General features: G+C 39.2%; 1 protein-coding gene and 2 long non-coding RNA genes across 10 annotated transcripts in view; 2 read left to right on the forward strand and 1 right to left on the reverse strand.

The window, feature by feature from the left end:
• Positions 1-318: 318 nt before the first annotated feature.
• Positions 319-15,216, reverse strand: CALM2 (calmodulin 2). Of its 2 annotated transcripts, none has more exons than XM_077915304.1 (6): positions 15,067-15,216; positions 8,766-8,796; positions 2,346-2,489; positions 2,150-2,256; positions 1,736-1,871; positions 319-963 (listed from the first exon to the last, which is right to left on the reverse strand). In XM_077915304.1, exons 1-6 carry the CDS (start codon positions 15,067-15,069, stop codon positions 935-937), a joined length of 450 nt encoding a protein of 149 aa, XP_077771430.1. In that variant the 5' UTR covers positions 15,070-15,216; the 3' UTR covers positions 319-934. The 2 variants fall into 2 exon arrangements, with proteins under 2 accessions (XP_077771430.1, XP_077771429.1); XM_077915303.1 differs by lacking the exon at positions 15,067-15,216 and adding an exon at positions 14,691-14,793.
• On the forward strand, positions 6,696-7,666 carry LOC144324100 (uncharacterized). Its single transcript, XR_013389501.1, has 2 exons — positions 6,696-7,010; positions 7,315-7,666. It is a non-coding gene; the product is annotated as an uncharacterized LOC144324100 (long non-coding RNA).
• The window catches only part of LOC144324097 (uncharacterized), a 126,917-nt gene continuing 124,688 nt past the window's right edge, over positions 14,978-17,206 (forward strand). Inside the window, exons 1-3 of one of the 7 annotated variants that reach the window (XR_013389496.1) lie at positions 14,978-15,468; positions 16,392-16,617; positions 17,081-17,179. This is a non-coding gene — a long non-coding RNA (uncharacterized LOC144324097). Of the gene's footprint in view, positions 15,469-15,495; positions 15,820-16,391; positions 16,618-17,080; positions 17,180-17,206 lie in introns of those variants that run through there. The other 6 variants (XR_013389492.1, XR_013389494.1, XR_013389491.1 and 3 more) reach the window with 6 other exon arrangements.

Genomic DNA, 17,206 nt, shown 5'->3' on the forward strand with positions numbered 1-17,206 from the left:
CCTGGGTGGCTCAGCAGTTTGGCACCTGCCTTCGGCCCGAGTCGGGACTCCGGAGTCCCTGGATCAAGTCCCCCGTTGGGCTCCCAGCATGGAGCCCACTTCTCCCTCTGCCTGTGCCTCTGCTTCTCTCTCTCTCTCTCTAGGTCTATCATGAATAAATAAAAATCTTAAAACACACACACACACACACACACACAATCTAGATAGTAAAACAACAAAAATGTATCCAAAATCCATCAAGTAAAAATCACCCCCATAACGGATTCTCAAAATTGTTCAACCTCAAGTTAATTAAAGGACTCAGATTCAGAGCAACAGTTGGGTAAATTGTAATTTTTTTATTGGAAAACAAATATACAACTTGGAATGGATTTGAGGCAAATTGTGCCATAAGCAGATTTTCTTTAAGTGGCTAAAACAAAGTTTAAAAAGCAAGTAACAATAAAAGAAAATGTTTCTGGTACAGGACCAGCAGTACAAAAAAATAGTGTACGAGTACCTGGATAATACACCCGTTTTGCAATAGTGCAACTTTTAAGTACATATTGTTGACTGTCCATAGTCCACGCAGAGTTACAACTCCACACTTCAACAACAACATGCTGACAGTTCCTAAAGAAAACTACTTAAAAAAAAGGCATAACCCAGATGTTCCCTCATTTGACCAACTCCATCTAAGTTTAGATGTGCAGAAGGGCTTAGATATATCCAGAGTAAGCCACATGCAACATGTTACTTGATCAATTTTCTAAAATAAGGTTTCAGGACAATGACAGTAAGATAAGGGAAGAAAACATGGAGGAATGAAGTCCTAATTACTATACATGCATATTTTTTGACAGCAGGGGGAAACCTTTTACAGATAAGTTACAAACAAAGAAAAGGCAAATAAACAATTTTGTACAAGAAATTTAACACATTCTGTACAATGTCTTCACTTTGCTGTCATCATTTGTACAAACTCTGAAAAAGAAGAAGTACACAAAAAGTTGCGTCAATGACAAAAGACTGACAAAACCAATCATATTACTCAATCTCGGAGTAGTTTCCAATTCCCCTTTCTTTCCTCAAAAATATACAGTACACAGGAGAACTGGTTTAGGCTAGCTCTATCAAGCTTTGTCAAGCCTAGATCTTCATAAACCAAAATTATTTAGGATTATTAATCAATAAACCAAATTAATTCTTTAGACAAGTTATTACAAATAGAAGCATTCTTGCTCTTAAGTTTAGTATAACAGGAATAATTTTTAGTTGAAGCATTAAGTAAATAATTTCAGATTAAAGCTAATTAGAGGGAAAATAAATCCAATGAAGGAGGGTAAGTCGCCTTAATTTCATTTTGAGGATCCTGAAAAGTTTATAAAGCTTTTAAAACTGTTTCAGTTGATCAAATGATCAAAGATCATTTTAGCGCAGTTTGGAGTACAGTGCTTCTCAAACTTTTAACATGCACATGAAATTGTCCAGCAATCTTGTTAAAATGCAAAGAATTCTAGGTATACAGGTAGGACCTTAAAATAAACAGCTCTAAAAAGTCCTCAGATGATTGTGATTTTGGCCTAGTGTAGAAAAACCCCTCAGAAGAGCAGAAATTTTGTAAACATAAAAACTGAATTAGCATCTTCATCTTGTGGGGGTGGGGGTGGGGTGGTGTCACTACTTTTGAAATATGTAACAAATACCTGTGTTAACTTAAAAACCAAAGCACAGAATGAGGTAGTGAAAGACTTACCTTCATAGTTTACTTGACCATCACCATCAATATCTGCTTCCCTGATCATTTCATCAACCTCTTCATCTGTTAACTTCTCTCCCAGGTTTGTCATCACATGGCGAAGCTCTGCTGCACTAATATAGCCATTGCCATCCTAGAAGAAAATTTAGTAAAATATTTAAGTAAAATTATAGACTCAAGAGTTGAAATGAAAGTTTAGGAAGTTTACACCAAGCTTCACAGAGGGAGAAAAATATACTTTTAAAAATACATACCAACCAAGAACAATCTATAGTTGGCCAATAAATTGCCATTGAGAACAAGGCAGGACATCATACGTTAATTAAAAATCACTGTTTCTAGTCCCAAAGTCAGTGACATCTCCTTTGCCAAGATTTATTCTCAAAATTTAATACAATCCCTGATACCTACCTTATCAAACACACGGAATGCTTCTCTAATTTCTTCTTCACTGTCTGTGTCTTTCATTTTTCTTGCCATCATTGTCAGAAATTCCGGGAAGTCAATTGTGCCATTTCCTGAAATGGTATAGTTGAAATATTATAAGAGAATTTAAATGCCCCTCTTCAACTCCCCTTTTCCAAACCCCCAATTAAAAAACACTTACCATCAGCATCTACTTCATTAATCATGTCCTGTAACTCTGCTTCTGTGGGATTCTGCCCAAGAGACCTCATTACAGTTCCCAATTCCTTTGTTGTTATAGTTCCATCACCATCCTTGTCAAATAGTGAAAAGGCTTCTTTGAATTCTGTTTTAAAGAGAGACCACAATCCAAACATACAGATTAACAATAAAAAATAACCTCCTAAATGAAATGTACTAATCAACTCTTAAAGCAAAGATATACATGGAGATAACACCTGAAATCAGTTTTTGATTCCTGAAGAATTAGGTGGGAAAACCTTACATTTCAAACATCTTTAATCATACTAATATCTGCTCATATTGACCTATCAGCAAAGTTTTTTCACCTAAAATCTTACAAAGAACTCCAATATCTAGACCAGGTAAAAGTCGAAATTATTCTGCAATGAAAAGGCAAAGAATCAAAGCCCTAAACGACTGGCTTCTCTATTTACTACTGAAGCTCAGAGTAGAAAAACCCAAGACGTGTTTCTATAGGACTATATGCATTATGTCCAAAGTAATCCTTGAAAATTAAAACTAAGTCTCTTTAAAAACTTACTAAAACTTAAGAACAACAAAAACCTTAAACTTTAGAACAATGAGATACAAGGAACTATCACCAAAAATCAAAAATGATATTAACAACGGGATGATCAAGATATGAATGGCCAGTTTTAGCTAAGTATTGTTACCACTGCGAACAAAGATAATTTAGACCTTTCTTGAAAACATAAAATCCCAAACTTTTAATGGAGTTGAAATGTATTATCTAACATCTTAAAAGTTGTCTTATGATACTATGTTTAACTCACCACTAGATTACATGGAAAGCTATTGGAGCAACAGTCTAGAATACCTGGCTTCCCCATTTTTTCATAAACTAATGCAGAGATTAAATTTGGTAGTGCAAGGTCATATAAATGAGCTAGTAACACAAAGCTAGTATTTTCTGGTAAGGTACTTTTTAAAAGGTATCAGACCCTGTCACCATGCAAATCCAAAAGCAAGTTTCCCAGGCTAAATTCCCTCAATGTATTTATACATTTGAAAATGTATACCTGACATGTTTAAGAAATAGTTTCCTTCCTCTTATATAGTCCAAGGCTATTCGTGCCTTTCTATCCTTGTTCCAATTCATATACATCCCAGTTTCAATCCACCATAATCTCTTCTCTGGACTCAACTACTCCTCTACTGATCTGCCATTAACATATATCATACCTCTTAGCTTAAAATGAAATTCAAACCTTGGATCTTCTTACATGCTTGCCCTTATCTCTCAAAATCCTGGGAAGCACCATTACTCATACTCCTTTCTCTACCATCTACTATTAAAATTACTTCCAGCTCCAACTCATCAGTTGAAAATGGCAAGTTTACCAGTAACAACCTAGTTGCTCAAACAAGTGTGTGTTAAGTATGTGAGGCCATATAGCATAGAAACTAAAAGTAGACTTTGGAATTCAACTGCTTGGGTTAAATAATCCCAGCTCTGCTACTTACTAGTATTGTAACCTTCAGCAAGTTAAGTTACTCAACCTTTACTACCTCAGTTTCCTCATTTTTGTTCAATAGGAGTAACTATACCTACTTTCCTAAGTTTATGATTTTTTTTTTTTTTAAGATTGATTTATTCATGAGAGACACAGAGAGAGAGGCAGAGACACAGGCAGAGGTTAGAAGCAGGCCCCATGCAGGGAGCCCGAGCGGGACTCCATCCAGTCTCCAGGATCATGCCCTGGGCCAAAAGCAGGCACTAAAAGCTGAGCCACCCAGGGATCCCCACCTAAGTTTACGAATTTAATTACTAAGCACAAAGCACTCAGAACTATGTCTGGCAAATACATACTTAGTGTCAAGAAAAAGATCTCATTTTCCTTCAGCATCCAAAATTACACCAAAAAACTCTTAAATTTCTCTTGGTTTTCACAACAGCACATCAGTTTACCTCCTACCTTATACTGCCAAAGGCTCTCTTATTCCCATTTATCTCTCCCACGTAGATGTGACCAATTTTCTTATCTTTTTCTCTTTTTGCCCATCTCATCTATCCCCACTTATAATGAAGACTTTAGTCTACTCGTCTCTCTCAACATAATACAGTAGTCCCCCCACTCTTACCCAGTTTTGCTTTCTGCCATTTCAGTTACCCAGTCAACTGCAGTCCAGAAGCAAATGATCCTTCTGGCATACTGTCCTGTCACTAGCAGCCTAACCCTACATCACAATGCCTATGTCCTTCAACTCACTTCATCTCATCACACAGGCATTTTATCATCTCACAAAAAGAGTACAGTAAGAGAGATCACACTCACGGAACTTACATTGCAGTATAATAAACAATTGTAACAATAGTTATTGTTGCTCATCTTTTATTGCACTTAACTTATCAATTAAACTGTGTATGTGTGTATATAGGAAAAACCAGAGTTTGGAACTGTCAGTGGTTTCAGGCATCCACTGGGGTCTTAGAATGTATCCTCCTCACACAGATAAATGGTGGGCTACTGTACCTTTATTTCTGACTTCCTACAGGACATGTTCCCTGGCTGACCCCAAGCAAGACTTATGAAAATGAATTCTATATTCCCCAGCAACCCTAGGAATGCAAGCAAAAGACACTAAATTTAATTCTTTCTCCGTGAAACCTGTCAAGTCCTGTTGAATTCTCCCATTTCAATATTGCCTGTTTCTTTCTTCAACTCTACACACAGTATCTTGTTTCATGACCATATCATCTTTTACCTAGACTATTACAATAACCTTTTAAAAAATTATTTATTTATTCATGAGAGAGAGAGAGAGACAGAGGGAGAAGCAGGCTCCATGCAGGAAGCCTAATGTGGGACTCGATCCCAGAACTCCGGGATCACGCCCTGAGCCAAAGGCAGATGCTCAACCATTGAGCCACCCAGGCGTCCCTAAAATAGCGTTTTAACTGGGTTCTTTAAAATTATCCACACAACTACTTGAGTTATATTACCTCTTTAGATTACCACATTACTTTCTTCAGTTTAAAATCTTTTAACTGCTTAGCTTTAGACCAGGTTATCACTAACTGGTTGGGTAGTTAATTACTACATTCATTAGTTAACATAATTCCATTTCATTTAGAATTACTTGTTTTCAGAGGAACTCCTCTGGTATCAGAAGCTTAGTAGCAAACTACTGATGGATTTTATATGAAATTAGCCTACAGTAGATTAATTAGATTGATCCAATGACAAAAACAGATCAATAAATCCCACAAACAGAATTTGATGAAGATATTTCCATTTTACTCAGGTGGGTTTTTTTTTTTTTTCTTTTCAACAGGATGGAAAAATACTGTCTAGAAATGCATAAACTATTAGGGTATGAACGCATGGCATCTATCACCTAATATCTTAGGGTACGAGAAAATTAAAGCACTTAGAAACATGATTTTGCTTATATTACATTCACTGCTATAATACTTAGCTAAAGGTATTATTTAACACCACCATCATGTGCAAAAGCTTCCAATGTGTAACTATATAACCATTTTACTATATGACTTAATTATTAAGATGCATGGTAAGTTTATATATGTATTCTTAATTTCAAGGAGTTTTAAAATACATTAACTTAAAAAAACAAAAAACAAAAAAACCTCTACACCCAGCATGGGGCCCAACACAGGGCTTGAACTCATGACCCTGATATCAAAACCTGAGCTGAAATCCAGAGTCAGATGCTTAACCAACTGAACCACCCAGATGCCCCTAAAATACATCAACTTTTAAAATGCTTGCTGGAGTAAGTGAAAAGCAGAAAATAAGACCATATCTATGCTGTAACTATTAGTTTATGGATATAAGAAAGGAACAAATGTCAAGATTTATTCCAAATTTCTTATTTGTATTTTTAAATAGAGCCAGAAATACCTGTTAAAACTCCTTGAAATAAAAATAAACTCAAAGTACAATTTAAATTCCCCTGCCCTTACATCTCACTACCTGTACTTTAGAACTAGTATAATCTTTATGTACAGATGCATTCCATTCTAAACTGTAATTCCCAGGAATTACCTGAATCTAATGTATGTTTACCAACTTCCATTTATTTAGAAAATTCTAAATTATGTCTTAAAGGGCATGTATCAGACTTTTGCTGTCACTATTTAAACGAGTAAGGTTATGATCTTTTATCAAGAAAGTTTTACTCCTACACTTGACTTAAAAAAAAAAATCCTTGTAGGTTTTTCCTATTAATCCCCTTCAGTGTCAAGCAACTGGCAGAATCATCAACAAAATTACTAGTGATGTCACAATGGACTCTTCCAGATTGCTCTTTAAGACTAGGTAAACAATTCTACTAACTTCATATAAACAAACATTCTTTCTAGACCAAGTTATTTGCTGTTATTTCTAAACAAATCTGAAGTAGTAATGATTATCATATGAAGCTAAAATAGCTTTAAAAGAACTTTATACTCAATGTTGAGTTATATTAAGTCTGTTGACATTTTATTTTTTTGGTAAGGACTCTGAGATGTCACTGATGACTACCACTTACAGCTCAACAGGATAAAGAAAATTTGCCTCCACCTCAAAGGTGGACACTGAAATAATCCTATTTAGAAGGAAGGGATTTTGGAGGGAGGCACAATTCTTAGGATAGGGTAGGTAGTGTTCTGGAACATTTTTCATGTCACACACCTCTGAAAAGAAGTTTATCGATTCTTCAGTCCTTACTATGTGGGAGGCAAAGGGGATACAAGAGGCAACAAAAAGGTCCCCTGTTCTTGCAGAGTTTTATTTTAATAGTATAAAAGCTTTGGCTTCTTTTGCCCTTTTATATTTAAAAGACACAAGCTGGTTTTTTGTTTTTTGTTTTTTTTTTCATAGTTGTATGTGTGTTTGGGAGGGCAATAATGAGCATGAACTCTGACAGATACTTTAAATAATACATTTTCTATCCTACAGTGAAAATGCTATGCCGTGTTCAGCAGTGACAACTACCTGACTGGGAATACCAAGAAATGAAAGGTAGAGAGAGGGGAGGCAAATGTATTAGAGAAGTTAAGAAGTTAAGGCTGAATATATTAATTAGCCCATCACTTCCTAAAGGACATGTTATTTTTAAAAAACTGTTTTAGGATAATTCACATTTCACTGAAAAACTTAAAATAATATAAATGAACAAAGAAATTAGGTCCAAAGTTTTGGTTGACTACTTCAACACTCAATACATGCAATGTATCAACCCTTGAAAGCAAATCCCAGATTCAACTCAAATTCACATAAAAAATAAAACCTGCTTACATTTGGTCCTTCATGCTAATAGCTTCCTAACTTTATATAGTCCTATTAAATAATATTTGTGATGAATATCTGAGATGACTAGTGATTGCTGAGTCCTCCAAATTTGTTTATGTGGAGCGGGCAAGGGGCTTACTTTAAATGGGCTATAAATAGCTGAGTTCCAATTGGGCTTTCTCAATTTTTTCTAGCATAAAAAAAAAAAAAAATGCTTTAGTGCTTTTGAACACTTCAAACTTCTTGCCTTCCAGGAAAACTGTGATAGTTAACACTACTTGATGCTTGTGTTAATAAGCCTAAGGAGAGTAAAGGAAGATTCTGCAAAGCATTTCAACATTACAATGAACTAGAAAGGAAAAAAAAAAAATCCTTCAGCAGGTTTACCCTACAGTTGATGTTAACCCACCATCTCAAAGTTGTTAGAATAACATCAAAAGTACCAATGTTTAATGTTATGACATAAAGACAACATGACATCAAGTTTTACATAACAATTTCACAAATTTCCACGGCAAACAAAAGAAGACTTAAAAAGCTCAGTAACAGCTGTTACTGTTCTTTAAGACAAAATTCAACTTACTACACATTTATAAAATAGAATGGTAACTTCTTGATCTAAGTTTTCTCTAGAGATAATGATTATCCCTGGTTGATTCTACATACAATTCTAAGGTCAAAATATTAGCTACTATAAACTGGGGTAAATTCAATGTTCCCTTTCCAATTCAACATTTCAAGTTACCTATTAATTACTACCTGGCTCTTTTTTTTATGAGGAGTATTTGGAGTTGCAGTGTTAAAAATTGCCCAGAATTCATGTTTTAAAGATAATCTTCAAGAAAAACAAAAGACCACCACCACCACCAAGTTTCCAAAGTATATCTTCACACAGCCTAAAAACTTGCCTTTAATTAGTTAGCCCCATACATCTTTCACAGGCAACTGTACCTTCTCATCTGCCAAAGCAGATTCAATTACTAGATTACATTACACCCATTTGTTACTATCTACTACATAGATCAAAGTCAATTCTTTTTACAGGTATCTTATTTTGAGGTTGGCTATTCAATTTATAATAAAATCCAATGTGTACCACTTAGCTAAGTATTTCTTACCTGCAATCTGCTCCTCAGTCAGTTGGTCAGCCTACAAAGAGATCAGAGATAGTTGAGTTCAGAGTATGTAGATGAGCAGTTAAATTAAGAACCAAGTTTAAAGACTTTCAAGGCTCCCCTTGTACCATAAACAACATTTAGTGTAACATTCCTTAGTATGAGGAACAAACAAAATGTATGCATTTTTTTACTCCTTAAGTAGACAGGTTTAGCTTCAAAGCTAAGCCGTCCTGACCAAGTTTAATACTTATACCTCAAATATTATTTCAGAATACATATAAAAGTTAAATTTCAAACAAATTGGGGGAAAAAAAAGCAATCTGACATACTAGAAAATTTAAATGGAGCTGTTATTCTTCTAAAGCAAGGGAGAATCCAACAAAAAGTTTCCTTTCTCAAAGTTAGGATACCTAAACTTAAGTCCACTTCCTCTGGTGGATAAAACACACACGATTATCAGAAATCTCCACTGAACCAAACATAATATCCAATGACTACATTCAAAATTACCCCTATTAATGATTAAATACATTATTTTGACATGAAAATGATTTTCCAAACCTAAAAAACAAAACAAAAAACCCCATAACACTAAGTAAAAATCCCATTATATATAAAAATCCAAGCTGTCCTAGTTGGGGCAACATAAAGCTATCAGTTTTTACTTCTCACCTGCCAGGCAACTGCAGAGAATCCAGGATTCTCAACATTTGAACTACATTATTTACTAAATGTTAAGTCTAACCATCCATTTTCTCCTGACTTTTGAAATCCCAAAGCGTGCCTAATGTTGTGAGGTTTGTAGCATAGAGAAGTTGTTTTTGCTAAAAAAAAAAAAAAAAAAAAAAAAAAAAAAAAACCAAAAACCAAAAAAGCCCAGACATTGCTAAAGCCCTTTATAGATGCTTTTATTCATCTTCTCAATAACCCTCCTTATCATACAAATAGGGAAAGAGGTTTAGGTTACATTTCAGGGAGAACTACAAAATTAGTAACTAGCGGAGTCAGAATTAAAACACAAAGGTATTAGATGTATTCATTATTGCCTTTAAGTTTTAAATGCAGAGTACCATAATATATAATAAACACATCTGCAAAATACCAAGGCTCCTTTTTTTTCATGTGGCCTTTGATTTGGATATTTCATCACTTAAAATACATGAACCCACAAATCAACGTTTACATGGTACTAACTAGACACAGGCTTCTAGTATTCTTACCTATTCGGAATCAAGCAAATTGTGATTAACCCATTCACTTATTAGTATGAAAGAGTAACACTGCCTGGTTTCATTCTTCTTAAAGAATACCTTAATGTAGAATAGCATCATATTTCTCTAGGGGTCAGCATGAGAAAATTTGGGAAGGAACCCAGAAAGCCTAAATTTCTTTCCCTGCTCAACAATTTTGACTTGACCTCCATGTAAACCCAACTTGTTTCTATTCTGAGAAAGCAAAAGGCCTTGTAACTTAAAATTGAAAAGGCAATAATTAAATTCAAATGCAGGAGTTAAAAAAAAAAATCTACTTTTATCCTTTCAAATCTCAAATCTCCACCAAGTATCTGATATAAAATCAGTCATACACTGTTTTCCCTAAGGAGTAAGATTTGAAACACAGTAAATCCACTGACTTGATGTTCACTTTGTTTGAGACTATAAAGATTTACTTCTACTCTGATTCCATTTTGAAGGACTTCTAACTTTTCAGAAAAAAAAGGGCAACATGGCAGGGCGGAGGTAAAAAAAAAAAAAAAAAAAAAAAAAAAAGCATAGGGCTTTGAATCATTGCTGGACTAGTATCCTAGCTCTGCCACTTAAAAGCCATGTGACTGGACAGGTTACTCAACCACTCAGTCAATTTCATCCATACAATATTAGTATCTACCTTATAAAGTTATTGTGCAGAGTGAGAAGCTGTGTAAAGGGCCAACCCAAAGAGTTCAGTGATAATTATTTTATATATTAACTAATTAAAGAACCTACAATGTTAAATATGAACCTGACAAGTTCAACTTCCACACAGAAGACAAACATGCATAGCATTATCACCTCTTGCTTCAGAGTAGCAGGGCCCCATTATAAATCTCATATTGACTGTATTATATGCAGGCATTTTGAAGTTTATTTTCTTCTTGCCATATTTTATCTTTTATCCTAGTTATCTTCACCCCATTCTGTCCACCAGATCACTTATGATATACTTAAAAATGACCAAAATACACATATGCACATGTGTGCTTTTTATCATATATTATGGAGATGCCTATTTAAAACTTACCCTTTCTAGGAAGTTATTAAGTTTAAAATGTATTACTGCAACATAGAAATTTAATTTTACTATTCTCATCCATTTACAACCAAGCATTGCATAACATTGTCTAGTGTCTTTTCTAGGTATCAGAATATAAAATTGAGACCATGAAAAACAATAAATATTTGTTAACCGTCTTTTAAAACACCAATCCTACCATTGTTCCATGTTATTTTTGTTTGATTTAATCTGAGAAAATAAATTTCCATAAACTGAAAGCACAAGGTGCAGCCTGGGGAGAGATGCAGCTGATGAAATCAGTTTAGGACTACAGACTTAGTTAAGCTAAATGTATGGAAGGCACAGTATATGTGAAAGCTATGTGCAGAAAGGTAAACAGGGTTTGTTCTCTCAGCAGGGAGGAAGGGGTGGATTTTGGGAAGGTGCATTTATATTAAAGCTAAGAAAGAAGGAAAGAAGAAAAGGAAGTTAGCTATAAAACAAAACTTTAAAATCATCCAATTTTGCTTGGAAAAGCCAAAACTCAATGGTCCCACATCTTGTCCAGCTCTTCATTCATCTCTAGGCAGACACAATCTCAGAAAAATTCACAAATGAGGGGTGCCTGCGTAGCCCAGTTAAGCGAAATCACTCTTGATTTCAGCTCAGGTCAAGATCTGACCTGAAGGTTGAGATATTAAGCCCTGCTTTGCGTTTCCCACTTGGCATGGAGATTTCTTTAGATTCTCTCTCCCTCTCCCTCCTTTCTCCCTGCCTCCCACCCCCCAAAAAGGAAAAGAAACAGAAAAAGTCACAAATGTACTTTAAGGAATGAACTATCAAACAGAATGCTGTTACTCATATAGCCTTAAAAGCGCTCCTTGATTTTACTTGCAATGTTTCAAAAAACTTAAAGCAGTTTTTATATTTACTACTAATCCAAGATCCAAGGTTTTAAAATAAACTTTACCAGCAACATTCAGATTAAGGCCTACTAAAAGCAAAACACACCACTCCCTAGCACACTAATTTGTAAGCCATTTCCAACTACATGCAAATAAATTTGGTTCTTATTTCTGTCTATGGAGAGTGCCATTTTCTTAGTTAGAAGAACTATAAGAATTATACTTTTGGGAAAACTCAAGCTCATTAACATGTGTGTTTATCTCGGTAAAGTAAATAATAATCCACTGGAGAGGTAACTAGTTCTTACTCCTTTATTTCTCTAACAATTGATGGAATTCCTCCTCCGGTTCATCACTGGAGAGAAAAGCTTCCGGGCACTAGGACACTCTCAGGTTCCACACCAGACCTACTGAACTAGAACAGAATCTGCATTTTTAAGAACCACAGGTGATTTGTAAACACTGGAAACAGTAATCTAGACTAATGGGTGATCTGAAAAGTCAATACATTATATATACCTATCAAACATTTCCTAAACAGCGTTCAAAGTGGATATGGATACTCTTGGGAGTTTATCTAGTGAACAGCAGTTTAAAAATAATCCAAAAGTCTTATCTGAATAAATGTATGAATCCACAGGTTTATTTATTTTTTTGAATCCACAGGTTTAAAACAGATACAAACTTTTAGCTTTCATTCATTCATTCATTTTTATTCCAAGTTCTACTTGGATACAACAAAGGCTTCATTAAGTAAAATTTTTTCTACAATTTCAGAAGTCAGGGTAATTGTTTTACCTTTATCAAAAGCAGTCTTTAGAATATTTCAGTAGAGTTAACAGATACCTTAATTCTGACAGAATAGCACTTACTACATAGCATCTTACACCAAGAAAAACCATTAAGACAAATTACTTCAGAGAAATTAGGACCTTTACTAAAGGCCTAATTCGATTGCTGTACCTAAATCTAGAACTTTCTATGTATTTAACAGGGCCATACTTGAGTGTAACACCAACTGATCTCCTTACAATTTGACACAATAAACATTATTTAGACAAGCACAAAACTTTCTACCTCTTCCTGTCTTCTACTTATTAGGCAGGCCCCAAAGTCTTCTTGAAGCAATCCCCAGCCCTTTCAGTATCAACTACATGTAAACCCAAGACAAATTCTTATTCTTTAAACTTGATAAGAGCCCTAATTTTAAATCTTCTCCAGGTCTTATAATTATTATGTTGCTTTAAGACAACTTCCAAATTAATTTTACTTAATAATGACTGTCAATCTAACTAACTCAAAACCCCCAAAGCACCAATGATGTAAACAGTAACTAGAAAAGCTTATCACTGGCAAGGACCATGAAAGCAAGATTAAAAACTGTATACATCACCCAGAAAATCTATTCGAGTTCCTGATTCAAGTATGAGACTGATTAGGTAAAAATTTTACCGTTCATTTAAAAACATTTTTAAAAACTTATTGCACAATTTAGAACCTTGATTCCATGCTTATAATGTAATCTGAAAGTAAATCCAACCAGTATGTTTGAAGTCAGGAAAAAATAATTTAAAAAATCAAAATAGAATGAATGCATCAAACTTGAATGAACACTAGTTTTAACCAAGGTGAACTCCTCTCCCCACACCCATACAAGCTGGAGGTTTCAGTTGGCAAGGACTCCCAACTCCTGTTTAAGATGTCACCTTGCCTTCTAGACACACCCATCGCTGTAACCACTTGGCAGACGGAAACACAAAATAGGTATTGCAAATTACCGCCCTCATTAGATTTTTTTTTTTTTTAAGCAGGAAAAAAAACCAGGAGTTCCGGTCTCAACTGATGACAGGAAAATGCTTTTGAAAAATCCCCTGCTCCCCCTGCCCCCGGTACACCCTTCCTTCACCACAGTATTTGACAGCCACTACTGTGCAAATGCATTGGACGGCATGTAACCGTGGTCTAGCATTTTCTATACGGAAATACGACTCCTTTTCCACGGAGCTGGAGCTGGAGCGGGGGCAAGGCTGTGGTTAACATCAGGAGTGCACGTGGGTCCTCCATAGAATACAGACGCTGCTTACGGGAGGATAAAAGCCAGTCGCGCCGAAGCCTGCCTTCGGTGAGCGACTAGAGAGCCTTTCAGACCCAAGCCGGAGCAGAGGGCTGTAACGAGACGCGCAGAGGATGCGCCAGACTTCAGGTATAAAAAGCTCATTCCCTTCAACCAACGACGGAGCCACTTAAGATAAATTTGTTGTTCAATGTCCAGCCCGGGGAGCAGGAAAAGGCCCCAGATGGAGTGGGGAAGATTCAGGATCAACCGAGCTTCCTTCTCGCCACCCGGAGCGGGGGAGGGGGGGAAGGGGGATGGGAACCTGCCAGGCCGCCCTCCCCCCCCACCCATCCCCAACCGGCCGGCCCCGCCGCGCCGCCGCGACCTCCGCAGCCCTGCAGGTGCCAGCGCAGCAGCTGGGGCGCGAGCCGAGCGGGCGGCGGCCCCGGCCACGCCGCCCCGCCCCCCCCCCCCCGGCCGCTCCCCGCGCCGCGCGGGCTCGGCCCACACAGCGCGCCGCGCCCGCCCGCGCGCCCCCCGCCCCCCGCCCGGCACGCGGGGGATGCGGGCTAACGGCGGCGCTGGCGCTCGCCCCGGGCCTCGCGCTCCCTCCCGCCCCCTCGGCGCATGGCGGCCGCGAGCGGACAAAGGCGCTTCCTGGCGCCAGCACTAACCGTCCGTTGGGCTTTTGAATCCGGCCCCGGCACTGACCTTCCGAGATGCCCGACCCGAGGCGCCTGCCCGCCCGCTCCCCGCGCCCTTCCACTCTCTCGTCTGCACCATGTGCTGGGCCGCCCCCCGCCCGGAACCGCCCGCCGCCTCACCCCGCCGAGCCCCTGAGGAGCTCCGCCGCCTCGCGGGCAACGCTCCCGGCCCCCACAGCGCTAGAGCGCTCCTCCCGGAGGAGGACGGCGATGGGGAGCACCTGCGACGCAGCCGCCGCGGCGGCCCCAGGCTCTTTCGCGCCAACCTTCCGGCGAAGACCACTCCGGAAGGGGGTGGGGGGAGCAACGTACCCCCCTAGACAAGTTTCCTTCAGCCTCGTCCCCCCTCAGGCCGAGCGCCGGCAGCTCAGCGGCGCACTCACCATGCTGCAAGCGCTACCGGTCTCCGAGAAGCGGCCACACAACCAGTCAGCTCGCTCGCCCCGCTCGGACTAATTCTCCTCCTCCGCCCCCAGCGCCTCATAAACACCTCCCTCCGCCAGATCCCTCCGCCGCACGCCAGATAACGGAACAGCGCAAACGAGTCCCGGCTAAGCCCCCTCCTCTCCAGCTCGGCTCGGACTCCTGTCTCCACTGTTACGGACTCGACGAAGCAAAAGAGAAAGGGAAGTGGGCGAGCGGATGACGTAAGTGGGTTTCACTGCTCAGCGAGCCCGGGTACCGGCCGGTGGAGTCGCGCCCGCGGGGCGCTACTTTGCGGCGCGGAGGAGCATCATGGTGGCGGCTCGCGGCCGAGGATCGTTGAGTCGGACTCTGATTGGCTGGTTCGTACCTGCAATGCGTCACTCGGGGCTCGCAGCCGCCGCCGGGACGCGGTGCGGCTTCTGCCGTTGCTGCTCGGGCCGCGCTGCCCTGGCAACTGCGCCAGGCGGCAGAGTCGCTTCCCCTGCGCCTGGCCGGAGAACCTTTCTCCCCCACCCATGCTGCCCTCCCACACTCACACACACACGCTTTCCCGCCTCTCCCCGGTACAGGCGGAGGCGAAAACACCTCAGGCGGAGAGAGAACGACGCCGAAAGACCCCGGAAACCTGTACCCCGCGCCCAGCCTCCCCGCCTCGTGGAGGCCACACATTTTTCAATTTTACTCCCTCACAAAACCCTATAAAAACCTAGGTAAGGAAAATGCAGCTGCTTAGCTGCGAGCCTAATCCAAAAGGGTTCTCCTTACCTTACGAGGGGTGCTTTCCCGGAAAAGTCCCTCAGAAACCACGGCATCAGGGATCCCGTGGGATCAGTTCCCGCCCCGATAGCCTTTTGGTGTCGTGGAATATAACAGGGTCCTCGGTTGGAGTCAGACCTGGGTGCAAGTGTTGGTTGGTCCACTTTCTTAGACGTGTGACCTTGGATGAGTCCTCTCGAGCCTCATAAAATGGAGGAGGTGATAATACTTCTCTGAAAAGGTTTTTGTAAGGATTAAAATGATAGGAATTTTAGAGTTAATGTGAAACGTTCAAGTATCTGGCTCAAGGTAGGTACCCAACAAGCGAGGGACCCTGTAATCAATTGGCCCTTTCGGGTCTCTGACCGCTCAGATTTAAGTGGACGTTTAAAAGACATGTTTAAGAGTCAGCTCCTTGGAACTGGAGCCCGTGTGCGCTGTTGGTGGGAATGTGAAATGGTACAACCACTACGAAAGTGAAAAATTAAAAGACAATTGCCATATCATGCAATAATTCCAATTCTAGGTATGTACCCAGAAGAACTGAAAGCAAGATCTTGAAGAGATGTTGATACACCTATTCTCAAGGCTGTGTTATTCGATATAGCTAAAACTTGGAAGCAACCCAAATGTCCGTCAGTAGATAAATGGATGAGCAAAATGTGGCATATACATACTTAAGAATATCATTCAGCCTCAAAAAAGGAAATTCTACAGGGTGTTGCAACATGGATGAACCTTGAGGACGTGTGGTAAGTGACATAAACTAGTCACAAAAAGATAAAGATATTGTAGAATTCCATTTATGTGGGGTACTTAGAGTAATTAAAATCAGAGACAGCAGTTTACCAGGGATTTTCCAGTAGATTATTAGATAAGATAGTGGTTACCAGAGGGTGGAGCAGGGGGGAATGGGGAGTTACTGTTTAGAGGGTATGGAGTTTCAGATCTACAGATGAAAAGACTTAGGAGGGTGGGTGGTGGAGATGTTTACACATTTTGAATGTGCTTAATATCACTGAACTGTGCACTTCAAAATGGCTAAGATGGTCAGTTTTATGTGTACTTTATCACACATATGCATTTTTTTTTAATTAGCTCTTTGGTCCCACCCCAAATAAGCAAGGGTATGCATAACTTGAAATACTTAACAAGCAGATTGTGAACACCTACTGTATGAATTTGATGTTGACTATAATGTAATTGTTACCATAGAGGGAGCTTACAAGCCACAGAAGTTCCAGAAGGATTTCTAAAGAAGATCACTCCTAAACTGAATCTGATACAATAAATGACCTAGGAAACAAGCAAAAGGTAAGGAGGAAGAGAGAAGCAAATTCC

The sequence above is a fragment of the Canis aureus genome, chromosome 11 (genome assembly GCF_053574225.1).
Source record: "Canis aureus isolate CA01 chromosome 11, VMU_Caureus_v.1.0, whole genome shotgun sequence".
In the NCBI taxonomy this organism is placed as follows: Eukaryota; Metazoa; Chordata; class Mammalia; order Carnivora; family Canidae; genus Canis; species Canis aureus.

Excerpts from the sequence above, each read along its gene's own strand:
- CALM2 (XM_077915303.1), bottom strand. The coding sequence starts at position 14,762 with ATGGTGCAGACGAGAGAGTGGAAGGGCGCGGGGAGCGGGCGGGCAGGC. Across the intron at positions 2,490-8,765 it reads GACTGAGGAGCAGATTGCAG|AATTCAAAGAAGCCTTTTCA; the intron begins GTAAGAAATACT and ends TCTTTAAAACAG. Across the intron at positions 964-1,735 it reads TGGTCAAGTAAACTATGAAG|AGTTTGTACAAATGATGACA; the intron begins GTAAGTCTTTCA and ends CTTCTTTTTCAG.